The following is a 16,022-nucleotide window of genomic DNA, read 5'->3' on the forward strand; positions in this document are numbered from 1 at the left end:
ACATTATCTCAATCAAAATCCCGAAAGTATTTTTGTAGAATAAGACAGCTTAAATCTTAAAGTGCAAAAGGCAGAGAAGAGCAAAGCACTCATAAAAGGGCAAGGTGGGAAGACTTGCTTTATCAGAGTCTAAGACTCTTCTATTATACCATATACAAAAATGAACTGCTGGTAGAACTGTGAAAGGCTCAACTATAAAACTTTCAGAAGATAATATCTCAGAATATCAATGTAATCTCAAAGTAGGGAAGAATTTTTTAACCAAGAAATACCATGCACTAAGCAAAAAGGAAAAAAAATTAATAAATTGAACTGCCCTGGTATTAATTTTTATATGTTAAAATATACCAAAAAGCCAAATGCAATCAGCATACATGTCTATACACTTATTGTTTCTGTGTATCAATGTTGTTAATTTGGAGCTAATTTCCTAGTAGATTTCTGTGATGCAGTATTATGTCTATATTTGTATCCTTGTTAATGCTACACTACTTCAAGAATGCTTTTGATAATATTGCTACATAAAGCTCCTTGTGAAAAAGAATGAAAAATTTATGTACAACACAAATAAGTGACAGAGAACTGTTGCCCAAAGTATTAAGAACTCACAGAAATCAATAAGAAAAAAACATTTCAAGACTGAACAGACACCTCATAAAAGAAATCCAAATGAACAATAAACATATGAAAGGTAATTAGTACTCAAGGAAATGTAAATTAAGACCTGAGTAAGGTATCACTATGCACTCACCAGATGAGCTAAAATTGAAAAGTTGGACAGTATCAAGTGTACAGTATCAAATGGGATTATGGGACAAGGAGAATTCTTATCTTGATGACGGGATATATATATATATATATATGAAAAGTATACACATACAGCTCTGCACATTTCCAAGAATGTTCAAGGTGGCATTATTTATAATACATTGAAAACATAACCATTAAAATAAGTTATAGGATGCATTTTTATGCAGTGAAATTCTATATATTATACCACAACTACACATAATAGACATTAAGAAACAAAACACCAAAGAACATATATGATTCATTTATATAAAGTTAAAAAATTGGCAAGATTAAATACTATCATTTAAAAATAATACATAGGCATTTATTGAAATTTATTCATGGACTTTATACTTGATTAAATTTTGTACATATTCATTGTTTATCAAAAAGAATGTGTATTCTCTTTTTTGGTTAAAGGATTTTATATACAAATATAAATGCAATATATAAATATATATGCATATATAAATGCAATAAGCATACATTCTACACACAATCTTCTGTGTATCAATGTTAATTTGTTGTTAATATCTTAGATAAAATATAAATGCAATATATAAATACATTTGCATATATAAATGCAATAAGCATACATTCTACACACAATCTTCTGTGTATCAATGTTAATTTGTTGTTAATCTTAGATATCTGTGACGCAATATGATGTCCATATAAGTGTCCTTGTTAATGCTACACTAAAGAATACTTTTTATAATTAATATTGCTACATAAAGTTCTTTATTGTTGTTGCTTAGAATTTGCCTGGTATATCTTTTTCTAGCATTTATTTTCTGTTATTTTAGTTGTTTAACTGTTTCTTAATGTTTGTTTTTAATTGTCTAATTAATAACAGACTGGCTCGCTAATGAAGCAGAGAAGTGCTCAGATTAAGTAAGAAGTGATTAAACTATAATATGGTCCAGTAATCTAGTCTGGATCATCAGCAAATTTCATCTTGAGGTTACTGCTGGGAAAGCATCTCTCTGGTATCCAAAGCATCTGCATTTAAAAACAGGATTTTATTGATAGAAAGCAAGCTTATTTTTGTATTCCTTTCACTTTCCAAAACAGATTAGAGCAATAACTTTTTATAAAATCGGTCATTTTCAGATTTATATTACTTTATTTTTTAAATGTGATTTTTAAAATTTATGATATTTTTATTACAGTGATATTTTTATTTTTTAAATGTGATTTCTAACTTGTGACCACTAGGTTTTTTCCTTCATTTTCAAGCAAAAGTTTCACACTTTGTGGGCTGGTAATTTTGTAAATGAGAGGGTTTACTGGAATTGGGGAAGAGGAGGGAAGTTTGATTGAATTAGATCTGTGATCCACTTAGGGGTTGGCTGAGTGAATTAAAATTCTGATAGTACTTATAGAGCCTGTTAATCACTTGATTTTTCATTTAGAGATTCTTTCCTAAAAAGAGCATCTTTCTGGGTCTTGGTGTATCTTCACTTTAAACCTGGACTTCAGACTCGCAGAATAAAAATTACTTTTTTCTCCTTTAAAGTATAAGGAGGTATAAAGATTAAGGTAATAACTTTTTGCATCAAAATGTGATTTTTTTTTTTTTTTCCTGTTAAAACTCACTCATTCATTTGGAAAACATTTATGTGCACCTATTGGTGCCAGGCACTGGGTTAGGAAACATAGCCAGATACCAGTCTCTAGGAAGGCTGCAGGGATCTGGACCCAGGGCACAAGGGGGAGGATCAGGGTTCCCTAACCGCGTGTTCACCTGTTCTAACCCACGGAAAGCTCAATGTAACAACACAGTCAAAAGCAGCTCAGTACATCTGCTGGGGAGAGATGAGGAGTCCTCTGAGAAAGACAGCTTCTATTTTCTCAGGGAAGTCAGATGACTATCCATTCCTGGGAAACAAAATGCAGGAAAGGAGGGTGGAAGAGGCCTGTAGATTTGAAGAAAGGGGAATGTGGCAAATTATAATACTGCAGAGTGTGGGAAAATAAGCAATTAGGACAGTGTAAAAGGATTGCTGGGTAGAATAAAGGGCTCACCTAGATTTTTGTGGAAATCGGTTTAAAATGAGGATTCTTGGGAGGTTATATATGCTTTTTGCCAGCTGACTGGGTGAATTAGGTTTTTAAGTTAACCTTACTTTCTTTATCTCATATTTTCAAGTCACTTAAATAAAAAATTTTTAGAGTTTTGTCTTTTCACTAATACTTTAAAATTTTTTAAGCAAACTTTTTAGTTTCTTTTCCTTATTAATACTTTCAGACCATTTAAGCTAAAGCTTTTAATTTTGTGGGCTAATTATATTGTAAGTCAGTGTTAATGAAACTACAGGGGTGGTTATATAATCATGGTTGGTGATCAAAAGATTACGTGGTTGAATGGGAGACAAATGAATCCAGGTCACTGCCTCAGGGCTGATAAGTTGGAATATATTAATAAAAAACCAGGAGTGTTTTCTGTATTTGTGTTACCACCTTGCCATTTATGTCATTCCTCCACTTCATAGTGTGTTAATCATTCATTCATTCAACAAATACTTACTCAGCACCTATTATGTGCCAGGCACTGTTCTACATGCAGAGGATACATCAGTGAACAAGAGAGACAAGGTTTCTGCTTTCCTGGAACTTATGTTCTAATACAGGAAGATAGACAATAATAATAAAAATATTATTAATAATAATAATAATTAACATTTGTTTAGCAAATAGTTTGCTGTGAATTTTAAGCACTAGTATTAATTCACTTAATACTTATAATAACATTATGAGGTGGAAACTAGAATTATTCCCATTTAATACATGAGGAAACTGAGGGCATAGAAAGGGAAAATACCTTGCCTGAGGTTACAGTTAGGAAAGGGCAGATCTAGATTTCAGAACCAAAACAAGCTGGCTATAGGTTCCTTTCTCTTAATGACTTTGCTATGCTGCCTCTCAGACAAGAAACAAGGAAATAAACAATCAAACAATAAATTCAGAAGTGTTTAGTACTATGAAAAAATAAAATAGGGTGATATGATGCTATTTGTGTATCAGCAGGATGGGGGTGTAAAAGAAGATGTCAGGGGAAAGCTGAGGAGGTCATCTTTGAGTTAAGACTTAGAATGGTAATACAGCTATACTGAGGCACATACAACAGAGAAAAGCTAGTGCAAAGAAATCTAGTCTCTGAAACAGAAATGCAGTGTTGCCTGTGGCTAGAGCTTAGTGTGTAGGACAATGATTAGAAGTGAAGCCAGGGAGACAGGTAGGAACCAAACCCTAAGAACTCTCACGTCAGGTCTCATTGAGAAATCTGATTATTCTAAGTGCAGTGAATTTTTACGCAGGAGAGTAACACTACCTGATTCACGATTTTAAAAGATCACTCTCATTTTTATATGCAAAGTTAACTGTGGGAGAAAAGTGGGACCAGGAAGATCATTAGGGGACAATTACAATCCAGGTAGAAAATGATGGTGGCTTGGACTAAGGCAGTGGAATCAAATTTGGGGTATATGCTGAAAGTAGAATTGGGAAGACTTGCAAGTAAACTAGATGAGAAAAGTGAAGGAAAAGGAATTTCAGCAGGATCCCTGGGATTCTGGTTTGAGTAACTAGCCTGATGGTAGTGTCCTTTACTGAGATGTGTAAGGTTAGGAGAGTAATACCTCTGGTAAGAAAAATCAAGATTAGCAACTTGAATTTTATGAGGGAAGGGGCTTTTTCTAATGCTGTTTCATTTAAAGTTCAAAGAAAGAGTTCTCGGGGCGTGGAGTGGGGGAAGCTTTTTTCTGTTCGATGTTATGAGCTCTTTACATTTGAAACTAAGTTGAGGGAGTTGAATTTTCATTTGTTTAACAAATATTTACTAAGTATCTACTGTGGCCAAGGATTATGTGATTATATACTAAGATGAACTAAAAAGGCAAACAAAATCCCTGCTCCCAGAGGGCTTTTGGTGGGGGAAGGAGTTAGGACGACTGGTGATTTTTTTATTTTCCTGTTCGTTACCTTATGAAAACTTCACCTAACGCATGAGTAGCCATCTTACAATAGTAACTGCCTCTACGGCTCCTGGCAGTTGGGCCCACCGTTCTAAACGTTCAATGTCGGTTAGTATATAAATGAATCTCTGTAAGTAGTGACACTTCCCCTCCCACTAGAACTTAGGCTTTTTTTAAAAGTAAAAATTTTAACGAACATTACGTATACAACCTTCGCTGTGAAGACTAATATTTTTGCAGGAATGGTACCTTTATAAAGATCGTGGTTGCCCCCGTACATATTTGTTCTTTCTTCATATCCAATTAAATGCAAATACTACTTTCCGTAGCCCAACTCTCTAGGCTTGTTGGGTCTAGCTCAGGAGAAAGGAAGCAGGAGCCGTTGGATTTAAACAGTTTGGTGTAATCCTTTTCTATGCTCTCTCGCTAGCCGGGGACTTGGTGTCGGCTACGGGGCTCTCTGTTCACGCAGTACCGGAATGAAGGAGTCTGGGAGGGGGTCGGGAAAGGAAAAGACGGGAGAGATATTAATTGGCTCTCGAAGATATAAAACGACATTCAGGTTCTACTCTAAAGCACTGATTTCAAATGCCCGCCCCCTAGGCCGTTTCAGCCCCGCCCCTGGCGTCGTCACTTCGACTTCCACCTTGGTCTCCGCTGATTGGTCGTTGCCTCCGCCTCCGAAGGGCGGCTGAAGAGCTCGGGGTTTGCTTCCGGGTCTTGGGCTTTTTGCCCCGGGGTGCAGAGGTTTCTGGGAGCGGAGAGTCATGATGGCGTCTGTATGATCTCCGGAGGCAGCGGCGTCGGAGCTCGGCCAAAGTGAGTGGCAAGAGGAAAGCGGACTGTGGGTTGGACCGTAAGGGGCAGTTGGCGGCGGAGGCAGAGAACCCGGTACGGGCGGTGGAGGCGCCAGAGCTCCAGATGAGGAAAGTCGAGTGTGGGTGGGGCCAGAAAGGGGCAGTTGGGGGCGGAGGCCGAGAAACCAGTGCGGACCGAGCGGGCCCCAGAGGGGCGGGACGGGGAAAGCGGCCTGTGGGCGGGGCCGGAAGGGGCAGCTGGGGGCGGAGTCAGCTAGCCGGGTTTAGGCCGCGGAAGCCCCGCAGCTGCCGACGGGTGGTTGGGGCCGGAAGGGGCAGCTAGGGGTGGAGTCAGAGAGCCAGCACTGGCGGAGGAGGCCGAGCTGCAGACGAGCGGTGGGGCTCGGCGCCTGGCGACCGTGTCCCTGGTCTCCGGCCGGCAGCCGAGAGCGCAGCGCCAAGGCGGCTCTGCAGAGGGCCGCTCCTCGCCCCCTGGGATAGGGGTGAAGAGTCAGCGGGTTCCCGGTGACAGCCCGGAGGTGAACTCCCCGCCCCAGGAATGACTCTGTAGGGGGGAGGCGGCGATGCTCCCCAGCGGCCTGCAACCCTGTTTCTGTCTCTCTGGATACATCCCTCTCCACCCCCCTTTTTTTTCCGGAAAATCTAGAGAAGTGTCTCATTTCCCCCAGTTTTCCCCTGACAAACTTGCTTCTCTGACGCTTGAGGGTGTTTCGGTAACCACAAACGGGTCCCTAATTTTTGGTTAGCAAAGTCCTTTGAGGGTGGGCTCCTGTGTTTCCAGCATGTCTTAAATTGTAACTTGCAAAAGATCTGACTTATATTATGTTGGCTGCTGCTGGAAGAAATTTGATCAACAAAAGATTGTTGGAGATATTTGCCCATGTAACTGTCATTGAGATTGAGCACACTTTTTTACCAGAACACTCAGTAACTTTGTCAGTGATTTTTTTTTTTTTTAAAGATGTCTTTGCTTTTGTAGTTGTTAGCCTGTTCTGCTGTGTGAGATTTAGATGAAATGGGAGTAAGGAGTCTGGTGGCATGAGTTTGAGTGGAGATGTTTAAAACTCAGACATAGTTATACTGTATTTTACAAGGGTTTTGATGTGTCAAGTCTCCTGATTTAATAATCTTATGAGAATATCCCTATTCCACAGATGACAGAAACTTAAACTTGGTGGCTTGCCAGGAGTCACAGATGTTTGAGGGAATGAGCTCGGGAAATTATTTCACAAGGATGGATATTGATTAATGCTTTTCAAAATGAGAGTTTGTCATATGGAAAATAACTTGGCACTGTTTTTCTTCAAAGCATAAAAGATGACAACAGCAGCTCGGCCAACTTTTGAACCTGCAAGAGGTGGAAGAGGAAAAGGTGAGGGTGATTTGAGCCAACTCTCAAAGCAGTATTCAAGCAGAGATCTACCTTCTCATACAAAGATAAAATATAGGTAATGAAGCCTTTTATTTTTTCTTGTTTCACAGGCAAGACCAAATCTGTTAAATGATGTGGTCATGAGATAGTGTGTTTGGGTTATTATCACTCAAGTTATCTATTTTCATAGGAGTAGAATGTAGTGTTTCTGACACCAAAATTGTACTCCATGATTTTAAAGTGCTACCAGATATTCCTTAAGCAGAAATTCCAGTTAACCAGGAATTTCTGTATGTAGATTGAACAATGACTAATAATACATTTCTGTCAGGAGGAGAAAGCACTATCAGTACTAATCAGTATGACATTAAAAGTCTTGCTGTAACAAGCCCTGAGTTAGCATACTAACAAAAAGTAAAGGCATTTTGATCAACCTGCTGCCTTACTATGGGAAAGTATGTTGATTTAGTTTGAGGTTCTTAAAGTTTGTTGATTTAGTTTGAGGTTTTTGACATCACAGGATGCCTCTTAGTAACCTTCGGATTAGACTGATTATCTTGTTGATTCCCCTAGTGGAGTTTTATGCTTTAGGGACTCAGGATGAAGTTGTGTTTCTTGAATTGTCTTTCATTATTACAGCCGTTTGTTTTTTAGAAGTAACTTTGCCTTGTTTTGTTTCTACTTTAGACAGACCACTCAGGATGCCCCTGAAGAGGTTCGAAACCGTGACTTCAGGAGAGAGTTGGAAGAGAGAGAGAGAGCTGCTGCAAGAGAGAAAAACAGAGATCGGCCAACCCGGGGTACCAACACTACCCTAGACATTTCTCTCATAACGTTATGTTGACAGTTTTTCTTTCATGTAGTAATAGGAATGGATTATTTTGTTTGTTTGCTTTTAAAATTGGGTAAGAGCTATAGCAGTTTCTTGAAAGATTAGATTGGATTGGATTGATTGGATTAGATTACATTGGATTGGATTAGAGACGATAATGAAATTGATGCCAATTTCATCTTTTTACGCTTCTTATTAGAACTAGGGGATATTTAGCAACCATTGTTTCAATTCAGATTAAGGAGTTTTTGACTATTTACAGCAGCCAGACTTTTTAAGTCCCCATGGTTTCTGTCGATGAAATTCTTCCATTTTTATTTCTAGCATGTGTAAACTGTATCCTAAATTTCCTGAGGCCACAGTTCCCATACTAAAATCAGTACTTTTGTTAACTCATTCAGCAAATATTTGTCAAAGACTTATTTGCCTGCCACTGTTGTTATAATCCCTACTGTCAGGTTTAAGACCTAAGCTGTCTGTGCCCACAAGTCCCTAAAATGTTACAGGAAATGCAGGATTTGATTCAGTGAGCTAACTAATGTTTGTTTTCTTCCAGAACACACAACCTCCTCTTCAGTGTCAAAGAAGCCCCGATTGGACCAGATTCCTGCTGCCAACCTTGATGCAGATGACCCCCTAACAGATGTATGTTTTACTTCCTTCTCTCATCTCCATGTAGTAATTTACTCACCATTTTTCTGAAATACTTTTTAATTTACTTTTTTAGCTTTAAGAAGCAATTTGTATTTACTTACTGTTATTCAGTTACAGCTCTGACTTCAGAGCTAAACTTTATAGTTTATTTTAAAACAAAAAAAGCATTATCTTGTTAGTCAGATTTCAAGTTTGATCTCTGGAGAGCCAGAAAGGTGTGCTTCCCTAAAAAATAATTCCCTGTATTAAACCATGGAAATTGGATAGCTCTGCCTCTTCAGACTGGGCTCTTCATCAATAGCATCACCTCCAGTGAACGTAGGGACCTTTCTGTATTCTCAACCAGTGTTGCCCCTTCCACATGTTCAGTGGGCATAATGGCTCCCTCTGTGTTTAGGGAGGCATGTGATCTAAGTGGAAGGTTTGTAAGGATTGGCACTTTCATTAACATTCACATTTAGTGGGACCCCCCCCCCCGACTCACTAAATTTGCAGTTTTCTACATACAGAGAAAAGTCTTCAAGGGTAGCATCTAATTAAGCATATATGTGTTAGTAATTCTAGAATTGATAGACTAAATTAAAAATTGACATAGTAATTCAGTATACGAAACTCAGTTTTAAGTGAGATTTAATGATTATTCATTTGAAATTATTTTACTCTGAGAATTTAGTACCCTGTTTTGTACTTCCAATTATTCTTACTTCCTAGTTGTTTTGAGCAATATAAAAGTGTTTTGACCCTCAGGGTCAAAGTATGTATAGTTAGTGTGTATCAGTGTAAAGTGTTCCTTTTCCAGTTTTACAGTTATTTGCATATGTAAATTCTTATTTGATCATGTAAATTTGAAAAATACTATTTGCTGCTATAATGTCTAAAATACATTTTAAAATACATTTTAGTAAGTAGTCATAAGCTACTTGTGAGGTTTTATTTTACTTTTTGTTTGGTTGCTGATTCTAATTGTATTTAGCTACATTTATCTTTCCCACTGGGAAAATTAATCCTGCTCAGAGATTCGATAAGTGCCATTTTTATGGAAAAAATATGACTTATGCCTATTTTGTGTCTAACCTCCTTTGCCATCACCATTCTTTTTTAGGAGGAAGATGAAGATGAAGATTTTGAAGAGGAGAGTGATGATGACGATACTGCAGCTCTTCTTGCAGAGCTTGAAAAAATTAAAAAAGAAAGAGCTGAAGAGCAGGCCAGGAAGGTAAAACCAACATATTAAATGTTTTTACATCTTCTCACATAAATTATAGTAGAAATATTTTTTAAGTCAAGTAGTAGCACCTTATATTAGACATCATCCTTGCCAGGTCTAGATATTATAGCACCTTGGGTCTATAAATCTGGTAATTTCTGTGACATTCTAAGTCTCCTAGTTATGTTAGAAATTCTTTTGAAATGGTTCAAACAAGCTTTAGGCCTAGTCATTAAATTGTTCTTCACTCATTTATTTGTTCAACAGACATTAAGTCAATGTCTGTTAAGTGTCAGAAGAATCAAAGATGACTAGATGTAGTCATTATCTAGGAAGAACCCACAGGTATAATGAAGCCATCTTTACCTCTGTTCTCGTCTTCTGCCCCAGCCTTCTTTCCAGGCACTTGCTGAGGCCATCTGTCAATAAATTTAATGTAACCTAGCTTCTCTGAGTCCCCACAGTCTCTCCATTTGGAAGAAAAGAATGTCTAACTCAAAGACAGTTAGATAAATTAAATAGGATCCATGGTATGTACCTTTATTACATAACTACCCATAGTAGTAACAACAAGAGAGAAGACTTAAGAGGCAAGAGTGAGTGCGTGCACTGACCGCTTGTAGACCAATGCGAACGGCGTGAACTCTGTCCCAAAGGATATGCAGAACTAGTTGATTTCAACAGGAGACGGTAAGGCTGGGGTGCATTTTAGAAAGAGTCCTCTGGCCGAAGTGTGGAGGATGCAAGAAAGAACTGATTAGAGGGCTGCTTCAATAATCCTCATATCCTGTTACGAGAATCTTGCATGCTAGGAGTTGAATTTGAGAGATGTTAACTATCAGGGAGATAAAACTGACCAAAGAAAAATGACCAGTTTAGCTATGGCAGTTCCTGGGTCTGTGTGAGTGCCATACACTAACTCAGGGAACGTAGAAGGATGGGCATGCTTCAGTGGAGAGAAAAGAAATGAGTTCTGTCTGGAACATGTTGAATTTGACACACTGTGAGACCCTCAAGTAGATCTATCTGCCTCCACTTTCAACCAGAATGGAGCAAAATTTTTTTTTAAGTGGGCTTCTATGTAAGATTTTATTTGAACAAGAATTGTTCTGTTTAAAAAAAGGGAAAAGACTGATGTAGGTTAATGCTTGGAACCTAGAGAGGTAGAATTCACGTGGGTCAGAAGGGCCAGGGAAGAATTGAGAAAAGTCGTAGAATTGGGGGATAGGCTTTGAAGACAGCTGGAATTCAGATTGGAAGAATAAAAACATTAAAGATCCAATTCGTGTCAAAATTTGGCATAGGATAGCAAAACTCCAATAGAACTGTAAGACCATTCCTATGCCTGCACACCACAAGAGGGCAGTTGTTCCATTCCAAATTCTTTTGGCCTTCCTAACAGCTGTGGATACAGAAAGAGACAATTAAATGCATTTGGAGCATAAACATTTATTTAAGGAGCATAAACATTTTAGAAGGTCTTGGCAATTTTGCAAGATGCATCTGATTTCTTTGTACAAAAATGTGTTGGTGTTTTTTGGAGTCAGATGACAGTTCTGTACCTATTTCCCTGTCTTGCTTTCTAGCGGCTGACTTTTGAGGTGTTTCGAAACATTTTCAAACCAGTCAGCCTATGTCAGGGACTGGGAAACTTACTATAAAGGACTACATAATAACTATATTAGGCTTGCAGACCACATAGCCTCTGTCACAACTTTTCAGCACAGCCGATTGTAGGATAAGCAGCCATAGGAATCATGAATAAATGAATGAGACTGTTCAGTAAAACATATTTACAAAACAAGATGGTTTGGATTGGAGTAAACCACAGGCTGTCCACCTGTATACCTGTGGTCATGAAACAGTGTACCTGGTACTTGAGGATGGAAAGAGTCGGCACCTTTTCCCCCCAGTGCTCTGTGTGCCAATCAACCAATAACCCTAAAGGAAATAATGGGAAATTGTTCTTGGTTAATAATAACTTGTCACCAGTCCTAGAAATGCAAGTTTACATTGTTAGTGAGTCAAAAGATTATTTATAATCGGCTATATTAACCCTTCTTTAGAAATTGAGATAAATTGCTTTGCTAAATGTGTCTTTTTGATGTTGAACATGTTCTTAAATGATTAGAATGTTTACTGATATACTCCCTAAGCAATTATGTAATTTTGTATGTAATTCAAGAAAGAAAATATGTTTAAATATGCAACTCAAGAATTTCAAAGTCAGAAAGAGACTCATGAATGATAACAAACATGAAATATTTAAAATGAAAGTGCCAAATTGTCTCAATAAGTGAGTCTTTTTTGGTATATCTTTAAAAACAAAAACAAGGCTATCTTGATGCTTATCCCATCTCTCTCTAAAAATCCTAACAGTCTTTTAAAATATGAGTTATAATAAGATTGACACCAGAGTTAATATAAGTAAATGAATCTTTTACTTATGAATCTTCCCATATCGTTGACAGGAACAAGAACAAAAAGCTGAAGAAGAAAGGATTCGCATGGAAAACATTCTCAGTGGAAACCCTCTTCTTAATCTCACTGGCCCATCCCAGCCTCAGGCCAACTTCAAAGTTAAAAGAAGGTATTGTACAGTAAATAAGTTGGAGATTTTATGTATATGTATACAATACAGATTATATATAAAATACAAGTTGTATGTGTAGTTTTTTGATTGTATTAAACTATATGGTGGTCCTACCTTGTTTGGTGCAGATAGGAATGTTTGGAGTTTGAAACATGTCTTAATACACAGATCACATTTGACCTAGCTCTGCTCAGCTTTTCACATTTCTCTGCACTGCACCAGTGATGACGTAGAACACTTTTCAAAGATGCCCATGTTCTTTGCTGGTTTTCCATGTGCAGTTTCCTCTGACACGCATACATCCACACACAAACACACACATTGTATAGGCTTTCATTTGATACATGTTGATGAGAACCCATATATTGTATACATGAGTTTGTGTTTTATATGCTAAATGATATTTTGAAATAGTAGTCTTTATTTTCTCTAAAACATGTATTTAAGCCGATCCGAGGCTGCCTGTTGTTTTTTTGTTTTTCTTTTTTTTTTAAGTTTATACATTATGAAAGCCAACCAAATACTCTTCAGCTTCTCTTTCCTTGTGGTTAATTTAGATGTGGGCCAACATATGAGCCTTAATTATTATACCCTAATAGTTTCTTCTTTTGTCCTAAATTGTTAAATGGTAACAGAGTGTATATAAAATCCTTAAAACCGCATAATCTAACTATAGTGACTTGCCCGGTTATCCTTGAGACCTGTCCATACTAATCAGGGTAGTACCAGGTGCTGCCTCTTTGTTTTAGACCGAAAAACATGAAATACTTATGCAATTTCTGCTTTTTTTAACTCAAAGTTTCTTATACTGGAGGGATAATAAGAATGTTGTGTATAGTCTAAAATAGGGATTCAGTTCAGTTGCTCAGTCGTGTCCCACTCTTTGCGACCCCATGGACCATAGCATACCAGGCTTCCCTGTCCATCATCAACTCCCAGAGCTTGCTCAAACTCGTGTCTGTCGAGTCGGTGATGCCATCCAACCTTCTCATCCTCTGTTATCCCCTTCTCCTCCCGCCTTCCATCTTTCCCAGCATCAGAGTCTTTTCAAAGGAGTCAGTTCTTTGCATCAGGTGGCCAAAGTGTTGGAGCTTCAGCTTCAGCATCAATCCTTCCAATGAAAATTCAGGACTGATTTCCTTTAGGATGGACTGGTTGGATCTCCTTGCAGTCCAAGGGACTCAAGAGTCTTCTCCAACACCACAGTTCAAAAGCATCAATTCTTCGGTGCTCAGCTTTCTTTATAGTCCAACTCTCACATCCATACATGACTACTGGAAAAACCATAGCCTTGACTAGATGGACCTTTGTTGACAAAGTAATATCTCTGCTTTTTAATATGCTGTCTAGATTGGTCATAAATAGGGATTACCCTTCCTGTTATAAAAAAGCAAGCCAACCACCTTTTAAAAATTACTTATTCTTTTGGGTATAATTGCAGCATCAAATGATGTGCATGTTGAGCATGAGTAAGCTTTGCAGTTCACATGATACTTTTATCTCTTGATACAGGTGTTGTAAGATTGTTCTATTTTTTTTTCTTTCAGGTGGGATGATGACGTTGTCTTCAAGAACTGTGCAAAAGGTGTAGATGATCAGAAGAAAGACAAAAGATTTGTAAATGATACGCTTCGATCTGAATTTCACAAAAAGTTCATGGAGAAATACATTAAATAGTACAGTTTTATGTGCTGAATTGAAGGCTATAAAATGTAAACGATCTGACTTCATTTTGATTTATTTTTCCCTCCCCACCCCTATCTAAATTGTGTATAGGCTTCCCTAATTTTTAGTTTCAAAGTATCTTTTCCTTTATTGATTAATTACTTGATAAGGACTTGGGAATTGGTTTAACCCAGTTTCCAGCTCAATATTTCCAGTCATGTGTTTTCTCATAAATATGGGAAAAGAAACCTGCTTGTAATAAATATTTTTAATAATCTAAACAGCCCAATCTGTGTCCCCGACTTGTTTGTTGAAATGTATGCAGCTAATAAAACATTGCATATTTTCTTCTGTGTGTTGTATTTCTTTGTATGTTAACTTTTCCTCCTCATATCTCAAGTCAGTTAATTCATGATATCTCCTCTGTCTTTTGAAAAGTGTGATGAAAGATTAAAGGGATTCCAATTTGGACCACTGTGTTGGTACAGAGGAGTGTTGTCAAGCAGAAAGCACCCCCAGTGTGTGTATGAGGGAGCATGGGGTACCTCTCACTTTTGGGGTTGCCCCTTTCTCTCAGCCCCAGACAAGAGCTGCTTAAGTGTGCCCAGGAGTGGCATTCACCTGTGTTCTAGATGCTCAGCTGCCATGCTTCTCTTGAGTGAGAGAGTTTGCACACTGACACTCACTAGATGCAAAGCCTGAGAGAGTTGAACATCAAACAATATATGAAATAAAGCCTTTGGAAATACGAGGATATGGATACGGGAAGTGGGAGTGTTCACGCAGCTGGGAAATGAAGTTTCTCTAAACCTTGGCTAGGATTTTTAAGGTGGTCATTTTGATAGAAAATGTGAGACTGGAAATGGAATCCTTTACAGATAGAGACCCATTCATAGGATTCCTCTGTTGTAAATGATGTTGGCTTGGTAGGGTTAAAGGTAAAACCTTTAAAGGAAAAATTACTTATTATTTATCACTGGCATTTATTTAAACTCCCTTCTCTAGGATCCCCAGTGGAAGCTTGGACACAGGTTAATGAGTCCAGAGGAGAACTGGAATTACAGCCCAGGTCTTGACCAAGTTTATGCCCTGTGATTTTGGGTTTTTCCCAACTGAGCAATTTACATTGACATTCGAATACCTTGACAAGTGTGTTTTTTGTTTTTTTTTTAATTTGGTTGTGCTGGGTCCTAGTTGTGGGATCTAGTTCCCTGACAGGGAATCAAACCCGGGCCCCCTGCATGGGGAACACGGAGTCTTATTAGCCACTGAACCACTAGGAAAGTCCCTTGACTAGTGTTTTTTTAAAAGCCTTTAATAATACTGAAATGTTTTTATCTCCAACTTTCAATTTCCAAAGTGCCTTCACATTCATTTTCAATTTTCTTCATAGCAATGTTTACATAGGAAGGAAATACTGGGTTACTCAAAGCTAAGGAAATGAAATTCAGGCTGAGTGATTGGATCAGCATTAATACATGGTGGGACACATCTGAGTGCCTAAAACTATGTGAAAATGTGCTTACAGAAGTGAGAAGCGTTATTTAGATCCCAAAACTAGTTCTTGGGATTATGGGTAAAGTCTTGAGGAAAAGAAGCAGCAATTAATCTTAAAACTTCTTTTTAGTATATAAAAGGCTTATAACTCACACCCAAGGGCACAATTTAGGTGCACCCTTACTGTGATATACACTTCAGATAACCTATTGGAGCCCAATAAGTTCAGGAAGAATCAGTAAACCTAATTTCAATGATTATCCATTTTCCTAATATTTTCCAGTGTGAGACAACATTATGTAACTGGTCATAGATCAAGGACACATATAAATGGTACAGTTTCAGCTCTCAGATTTATAAAGCCAGTAACAACCTTCCTAGCAAAAATGCCTAACGTTCTTGCAACACATCTTGCATTGGTGTGACTGAGGAAACCATCTAATCCCGCCAAGAGCTGGGACTTGGAAGCAAGATGGACCTGAATGTGAAGCCCAGCTCTGTCACCTCGGGTTCCACTAAAGCTAACTAGCTAACATTTCATCAAATGTACTACATGCATGTAATCAACACTGCTCCCTGTAAGGCAGGCGTCATTATTTTCTGTGTTTTATAAAC

The 16,022-nt window shown here is 37.9% G+C and overlaps 2 protein-coding genes across 10 annotated transcripts in view; one reads left to right on the forward strand and one right to left on the reverse strand.

The window, feature by feature from the left end:
- The window catches only part of LOC145527436 (lysine-specific demethylase 4D-like), a 29,653-nt gene extending 24,304 nt beyond the window's left edge, over positions 1 to 5,349 (reverse strand). For 2 of the 4 annotated variants that reach the window (XM_081545470.1, XM_081545471.1), the window contains exons 1-2: positions 5,019 to 5,349; positions 3,323 to 3,416 (exon numbers count right to left, since the gene is read on the reverse strand). The gene's annotated coding sequence lies outside the window, so the exon portion shown is untranslated. Of the gene's footprint in view, positions 1 to 3,322; positions 3,417 to 4,776 lie in introns of all 4 variants that reach the window. The other 2 variants (XM_081545469.1, XM_081545472.1) reach the window with 2 other exon arrangements.
- A 156-nt stretch (positions 5,350 to 5,505) lies between these two features.
- On the forward strand, positions 5,506 to 14,258 carry CWC15 (CWC15 spliceosome associated protein). Of its 6 annotated transcripts, none has more exons than XM_081545477.1 (7): positions 5,506 to 5,660; positions 6,897 to 7,035; positions 7,647 to 7,759; positions 8,348 to 8,436; positions 9,548 to 9,661; positions 12,124 to 12,242; positions 13,793 to 14,258. In XM_081545477.1, the coding sequence occupies exons 2-7, from the start codon at positions 6,905 to 6,907 to the stop codon at positions 13,920 to 13,922; spliced, it is 696 nt and encodes a 231-aa protein (XP_081401603.1). In that variant the 5' UTR covers positions 5,506 to 5,660; positions 6,897 to 6,904; the 3' UTR covers positions 13,923 to 14,258. The 6 variants fall into 6 exon arrangements, with proteins under 6 accessions (XP_081401603.1, XP_081401606.1, XP_081401604.1 ...); XM_081545480.1 differs by having other exon boundaries at positions 9,551 to 9,661; XM_081545478.1 differs by having other exon boundaries at positions 5,506 to 5,595.
- Positions 14,259 to 16,022: the final 1,764 nt, after the last annotated feature.

The sequence above is a fragment of the Giraffa tippelskirchi genome, chromosome 11 (genome assembly GCF_054371585.1).
Source record: "Giraffa tippelskirchi isolate mGirTip1 chromosome 11, T2T-mGirTip1v1.2.pri, whole genome shotgun sequence".
In the NCBI taxonomy this organism is placed as follows: Eukaryota; Metazoa; Chordata; class Mammalia; order Artiodactyla; family Giraffidae; genus Giraffa; species Giraffa tippelskirchi.

Bases quoted from the DNA above. Each gene is read 5' to 3' on its own strand.
- CWC15 (XM_081545477.1), top strand. From the start codon at position 6,905: ATGACAACAGCAGCTCGGCCAACTTTTGAACCTGCAAGAGGTGGAAGA. The intron at 7,760-8,347 runs GTACCAACACTA...GTTTTCTTCCAG, and splicing joins CAGAGATCGGCCAACCCGGG to AACACACAACCTCCTCTTCA. The intron at 12,243-13,792 runs GTATTGTACAGT...TTTTTCTTTCAG, and splicing joins AACTTCAAAGTTAAAAGAAG to GTGGGATGATGACGTTGTCT.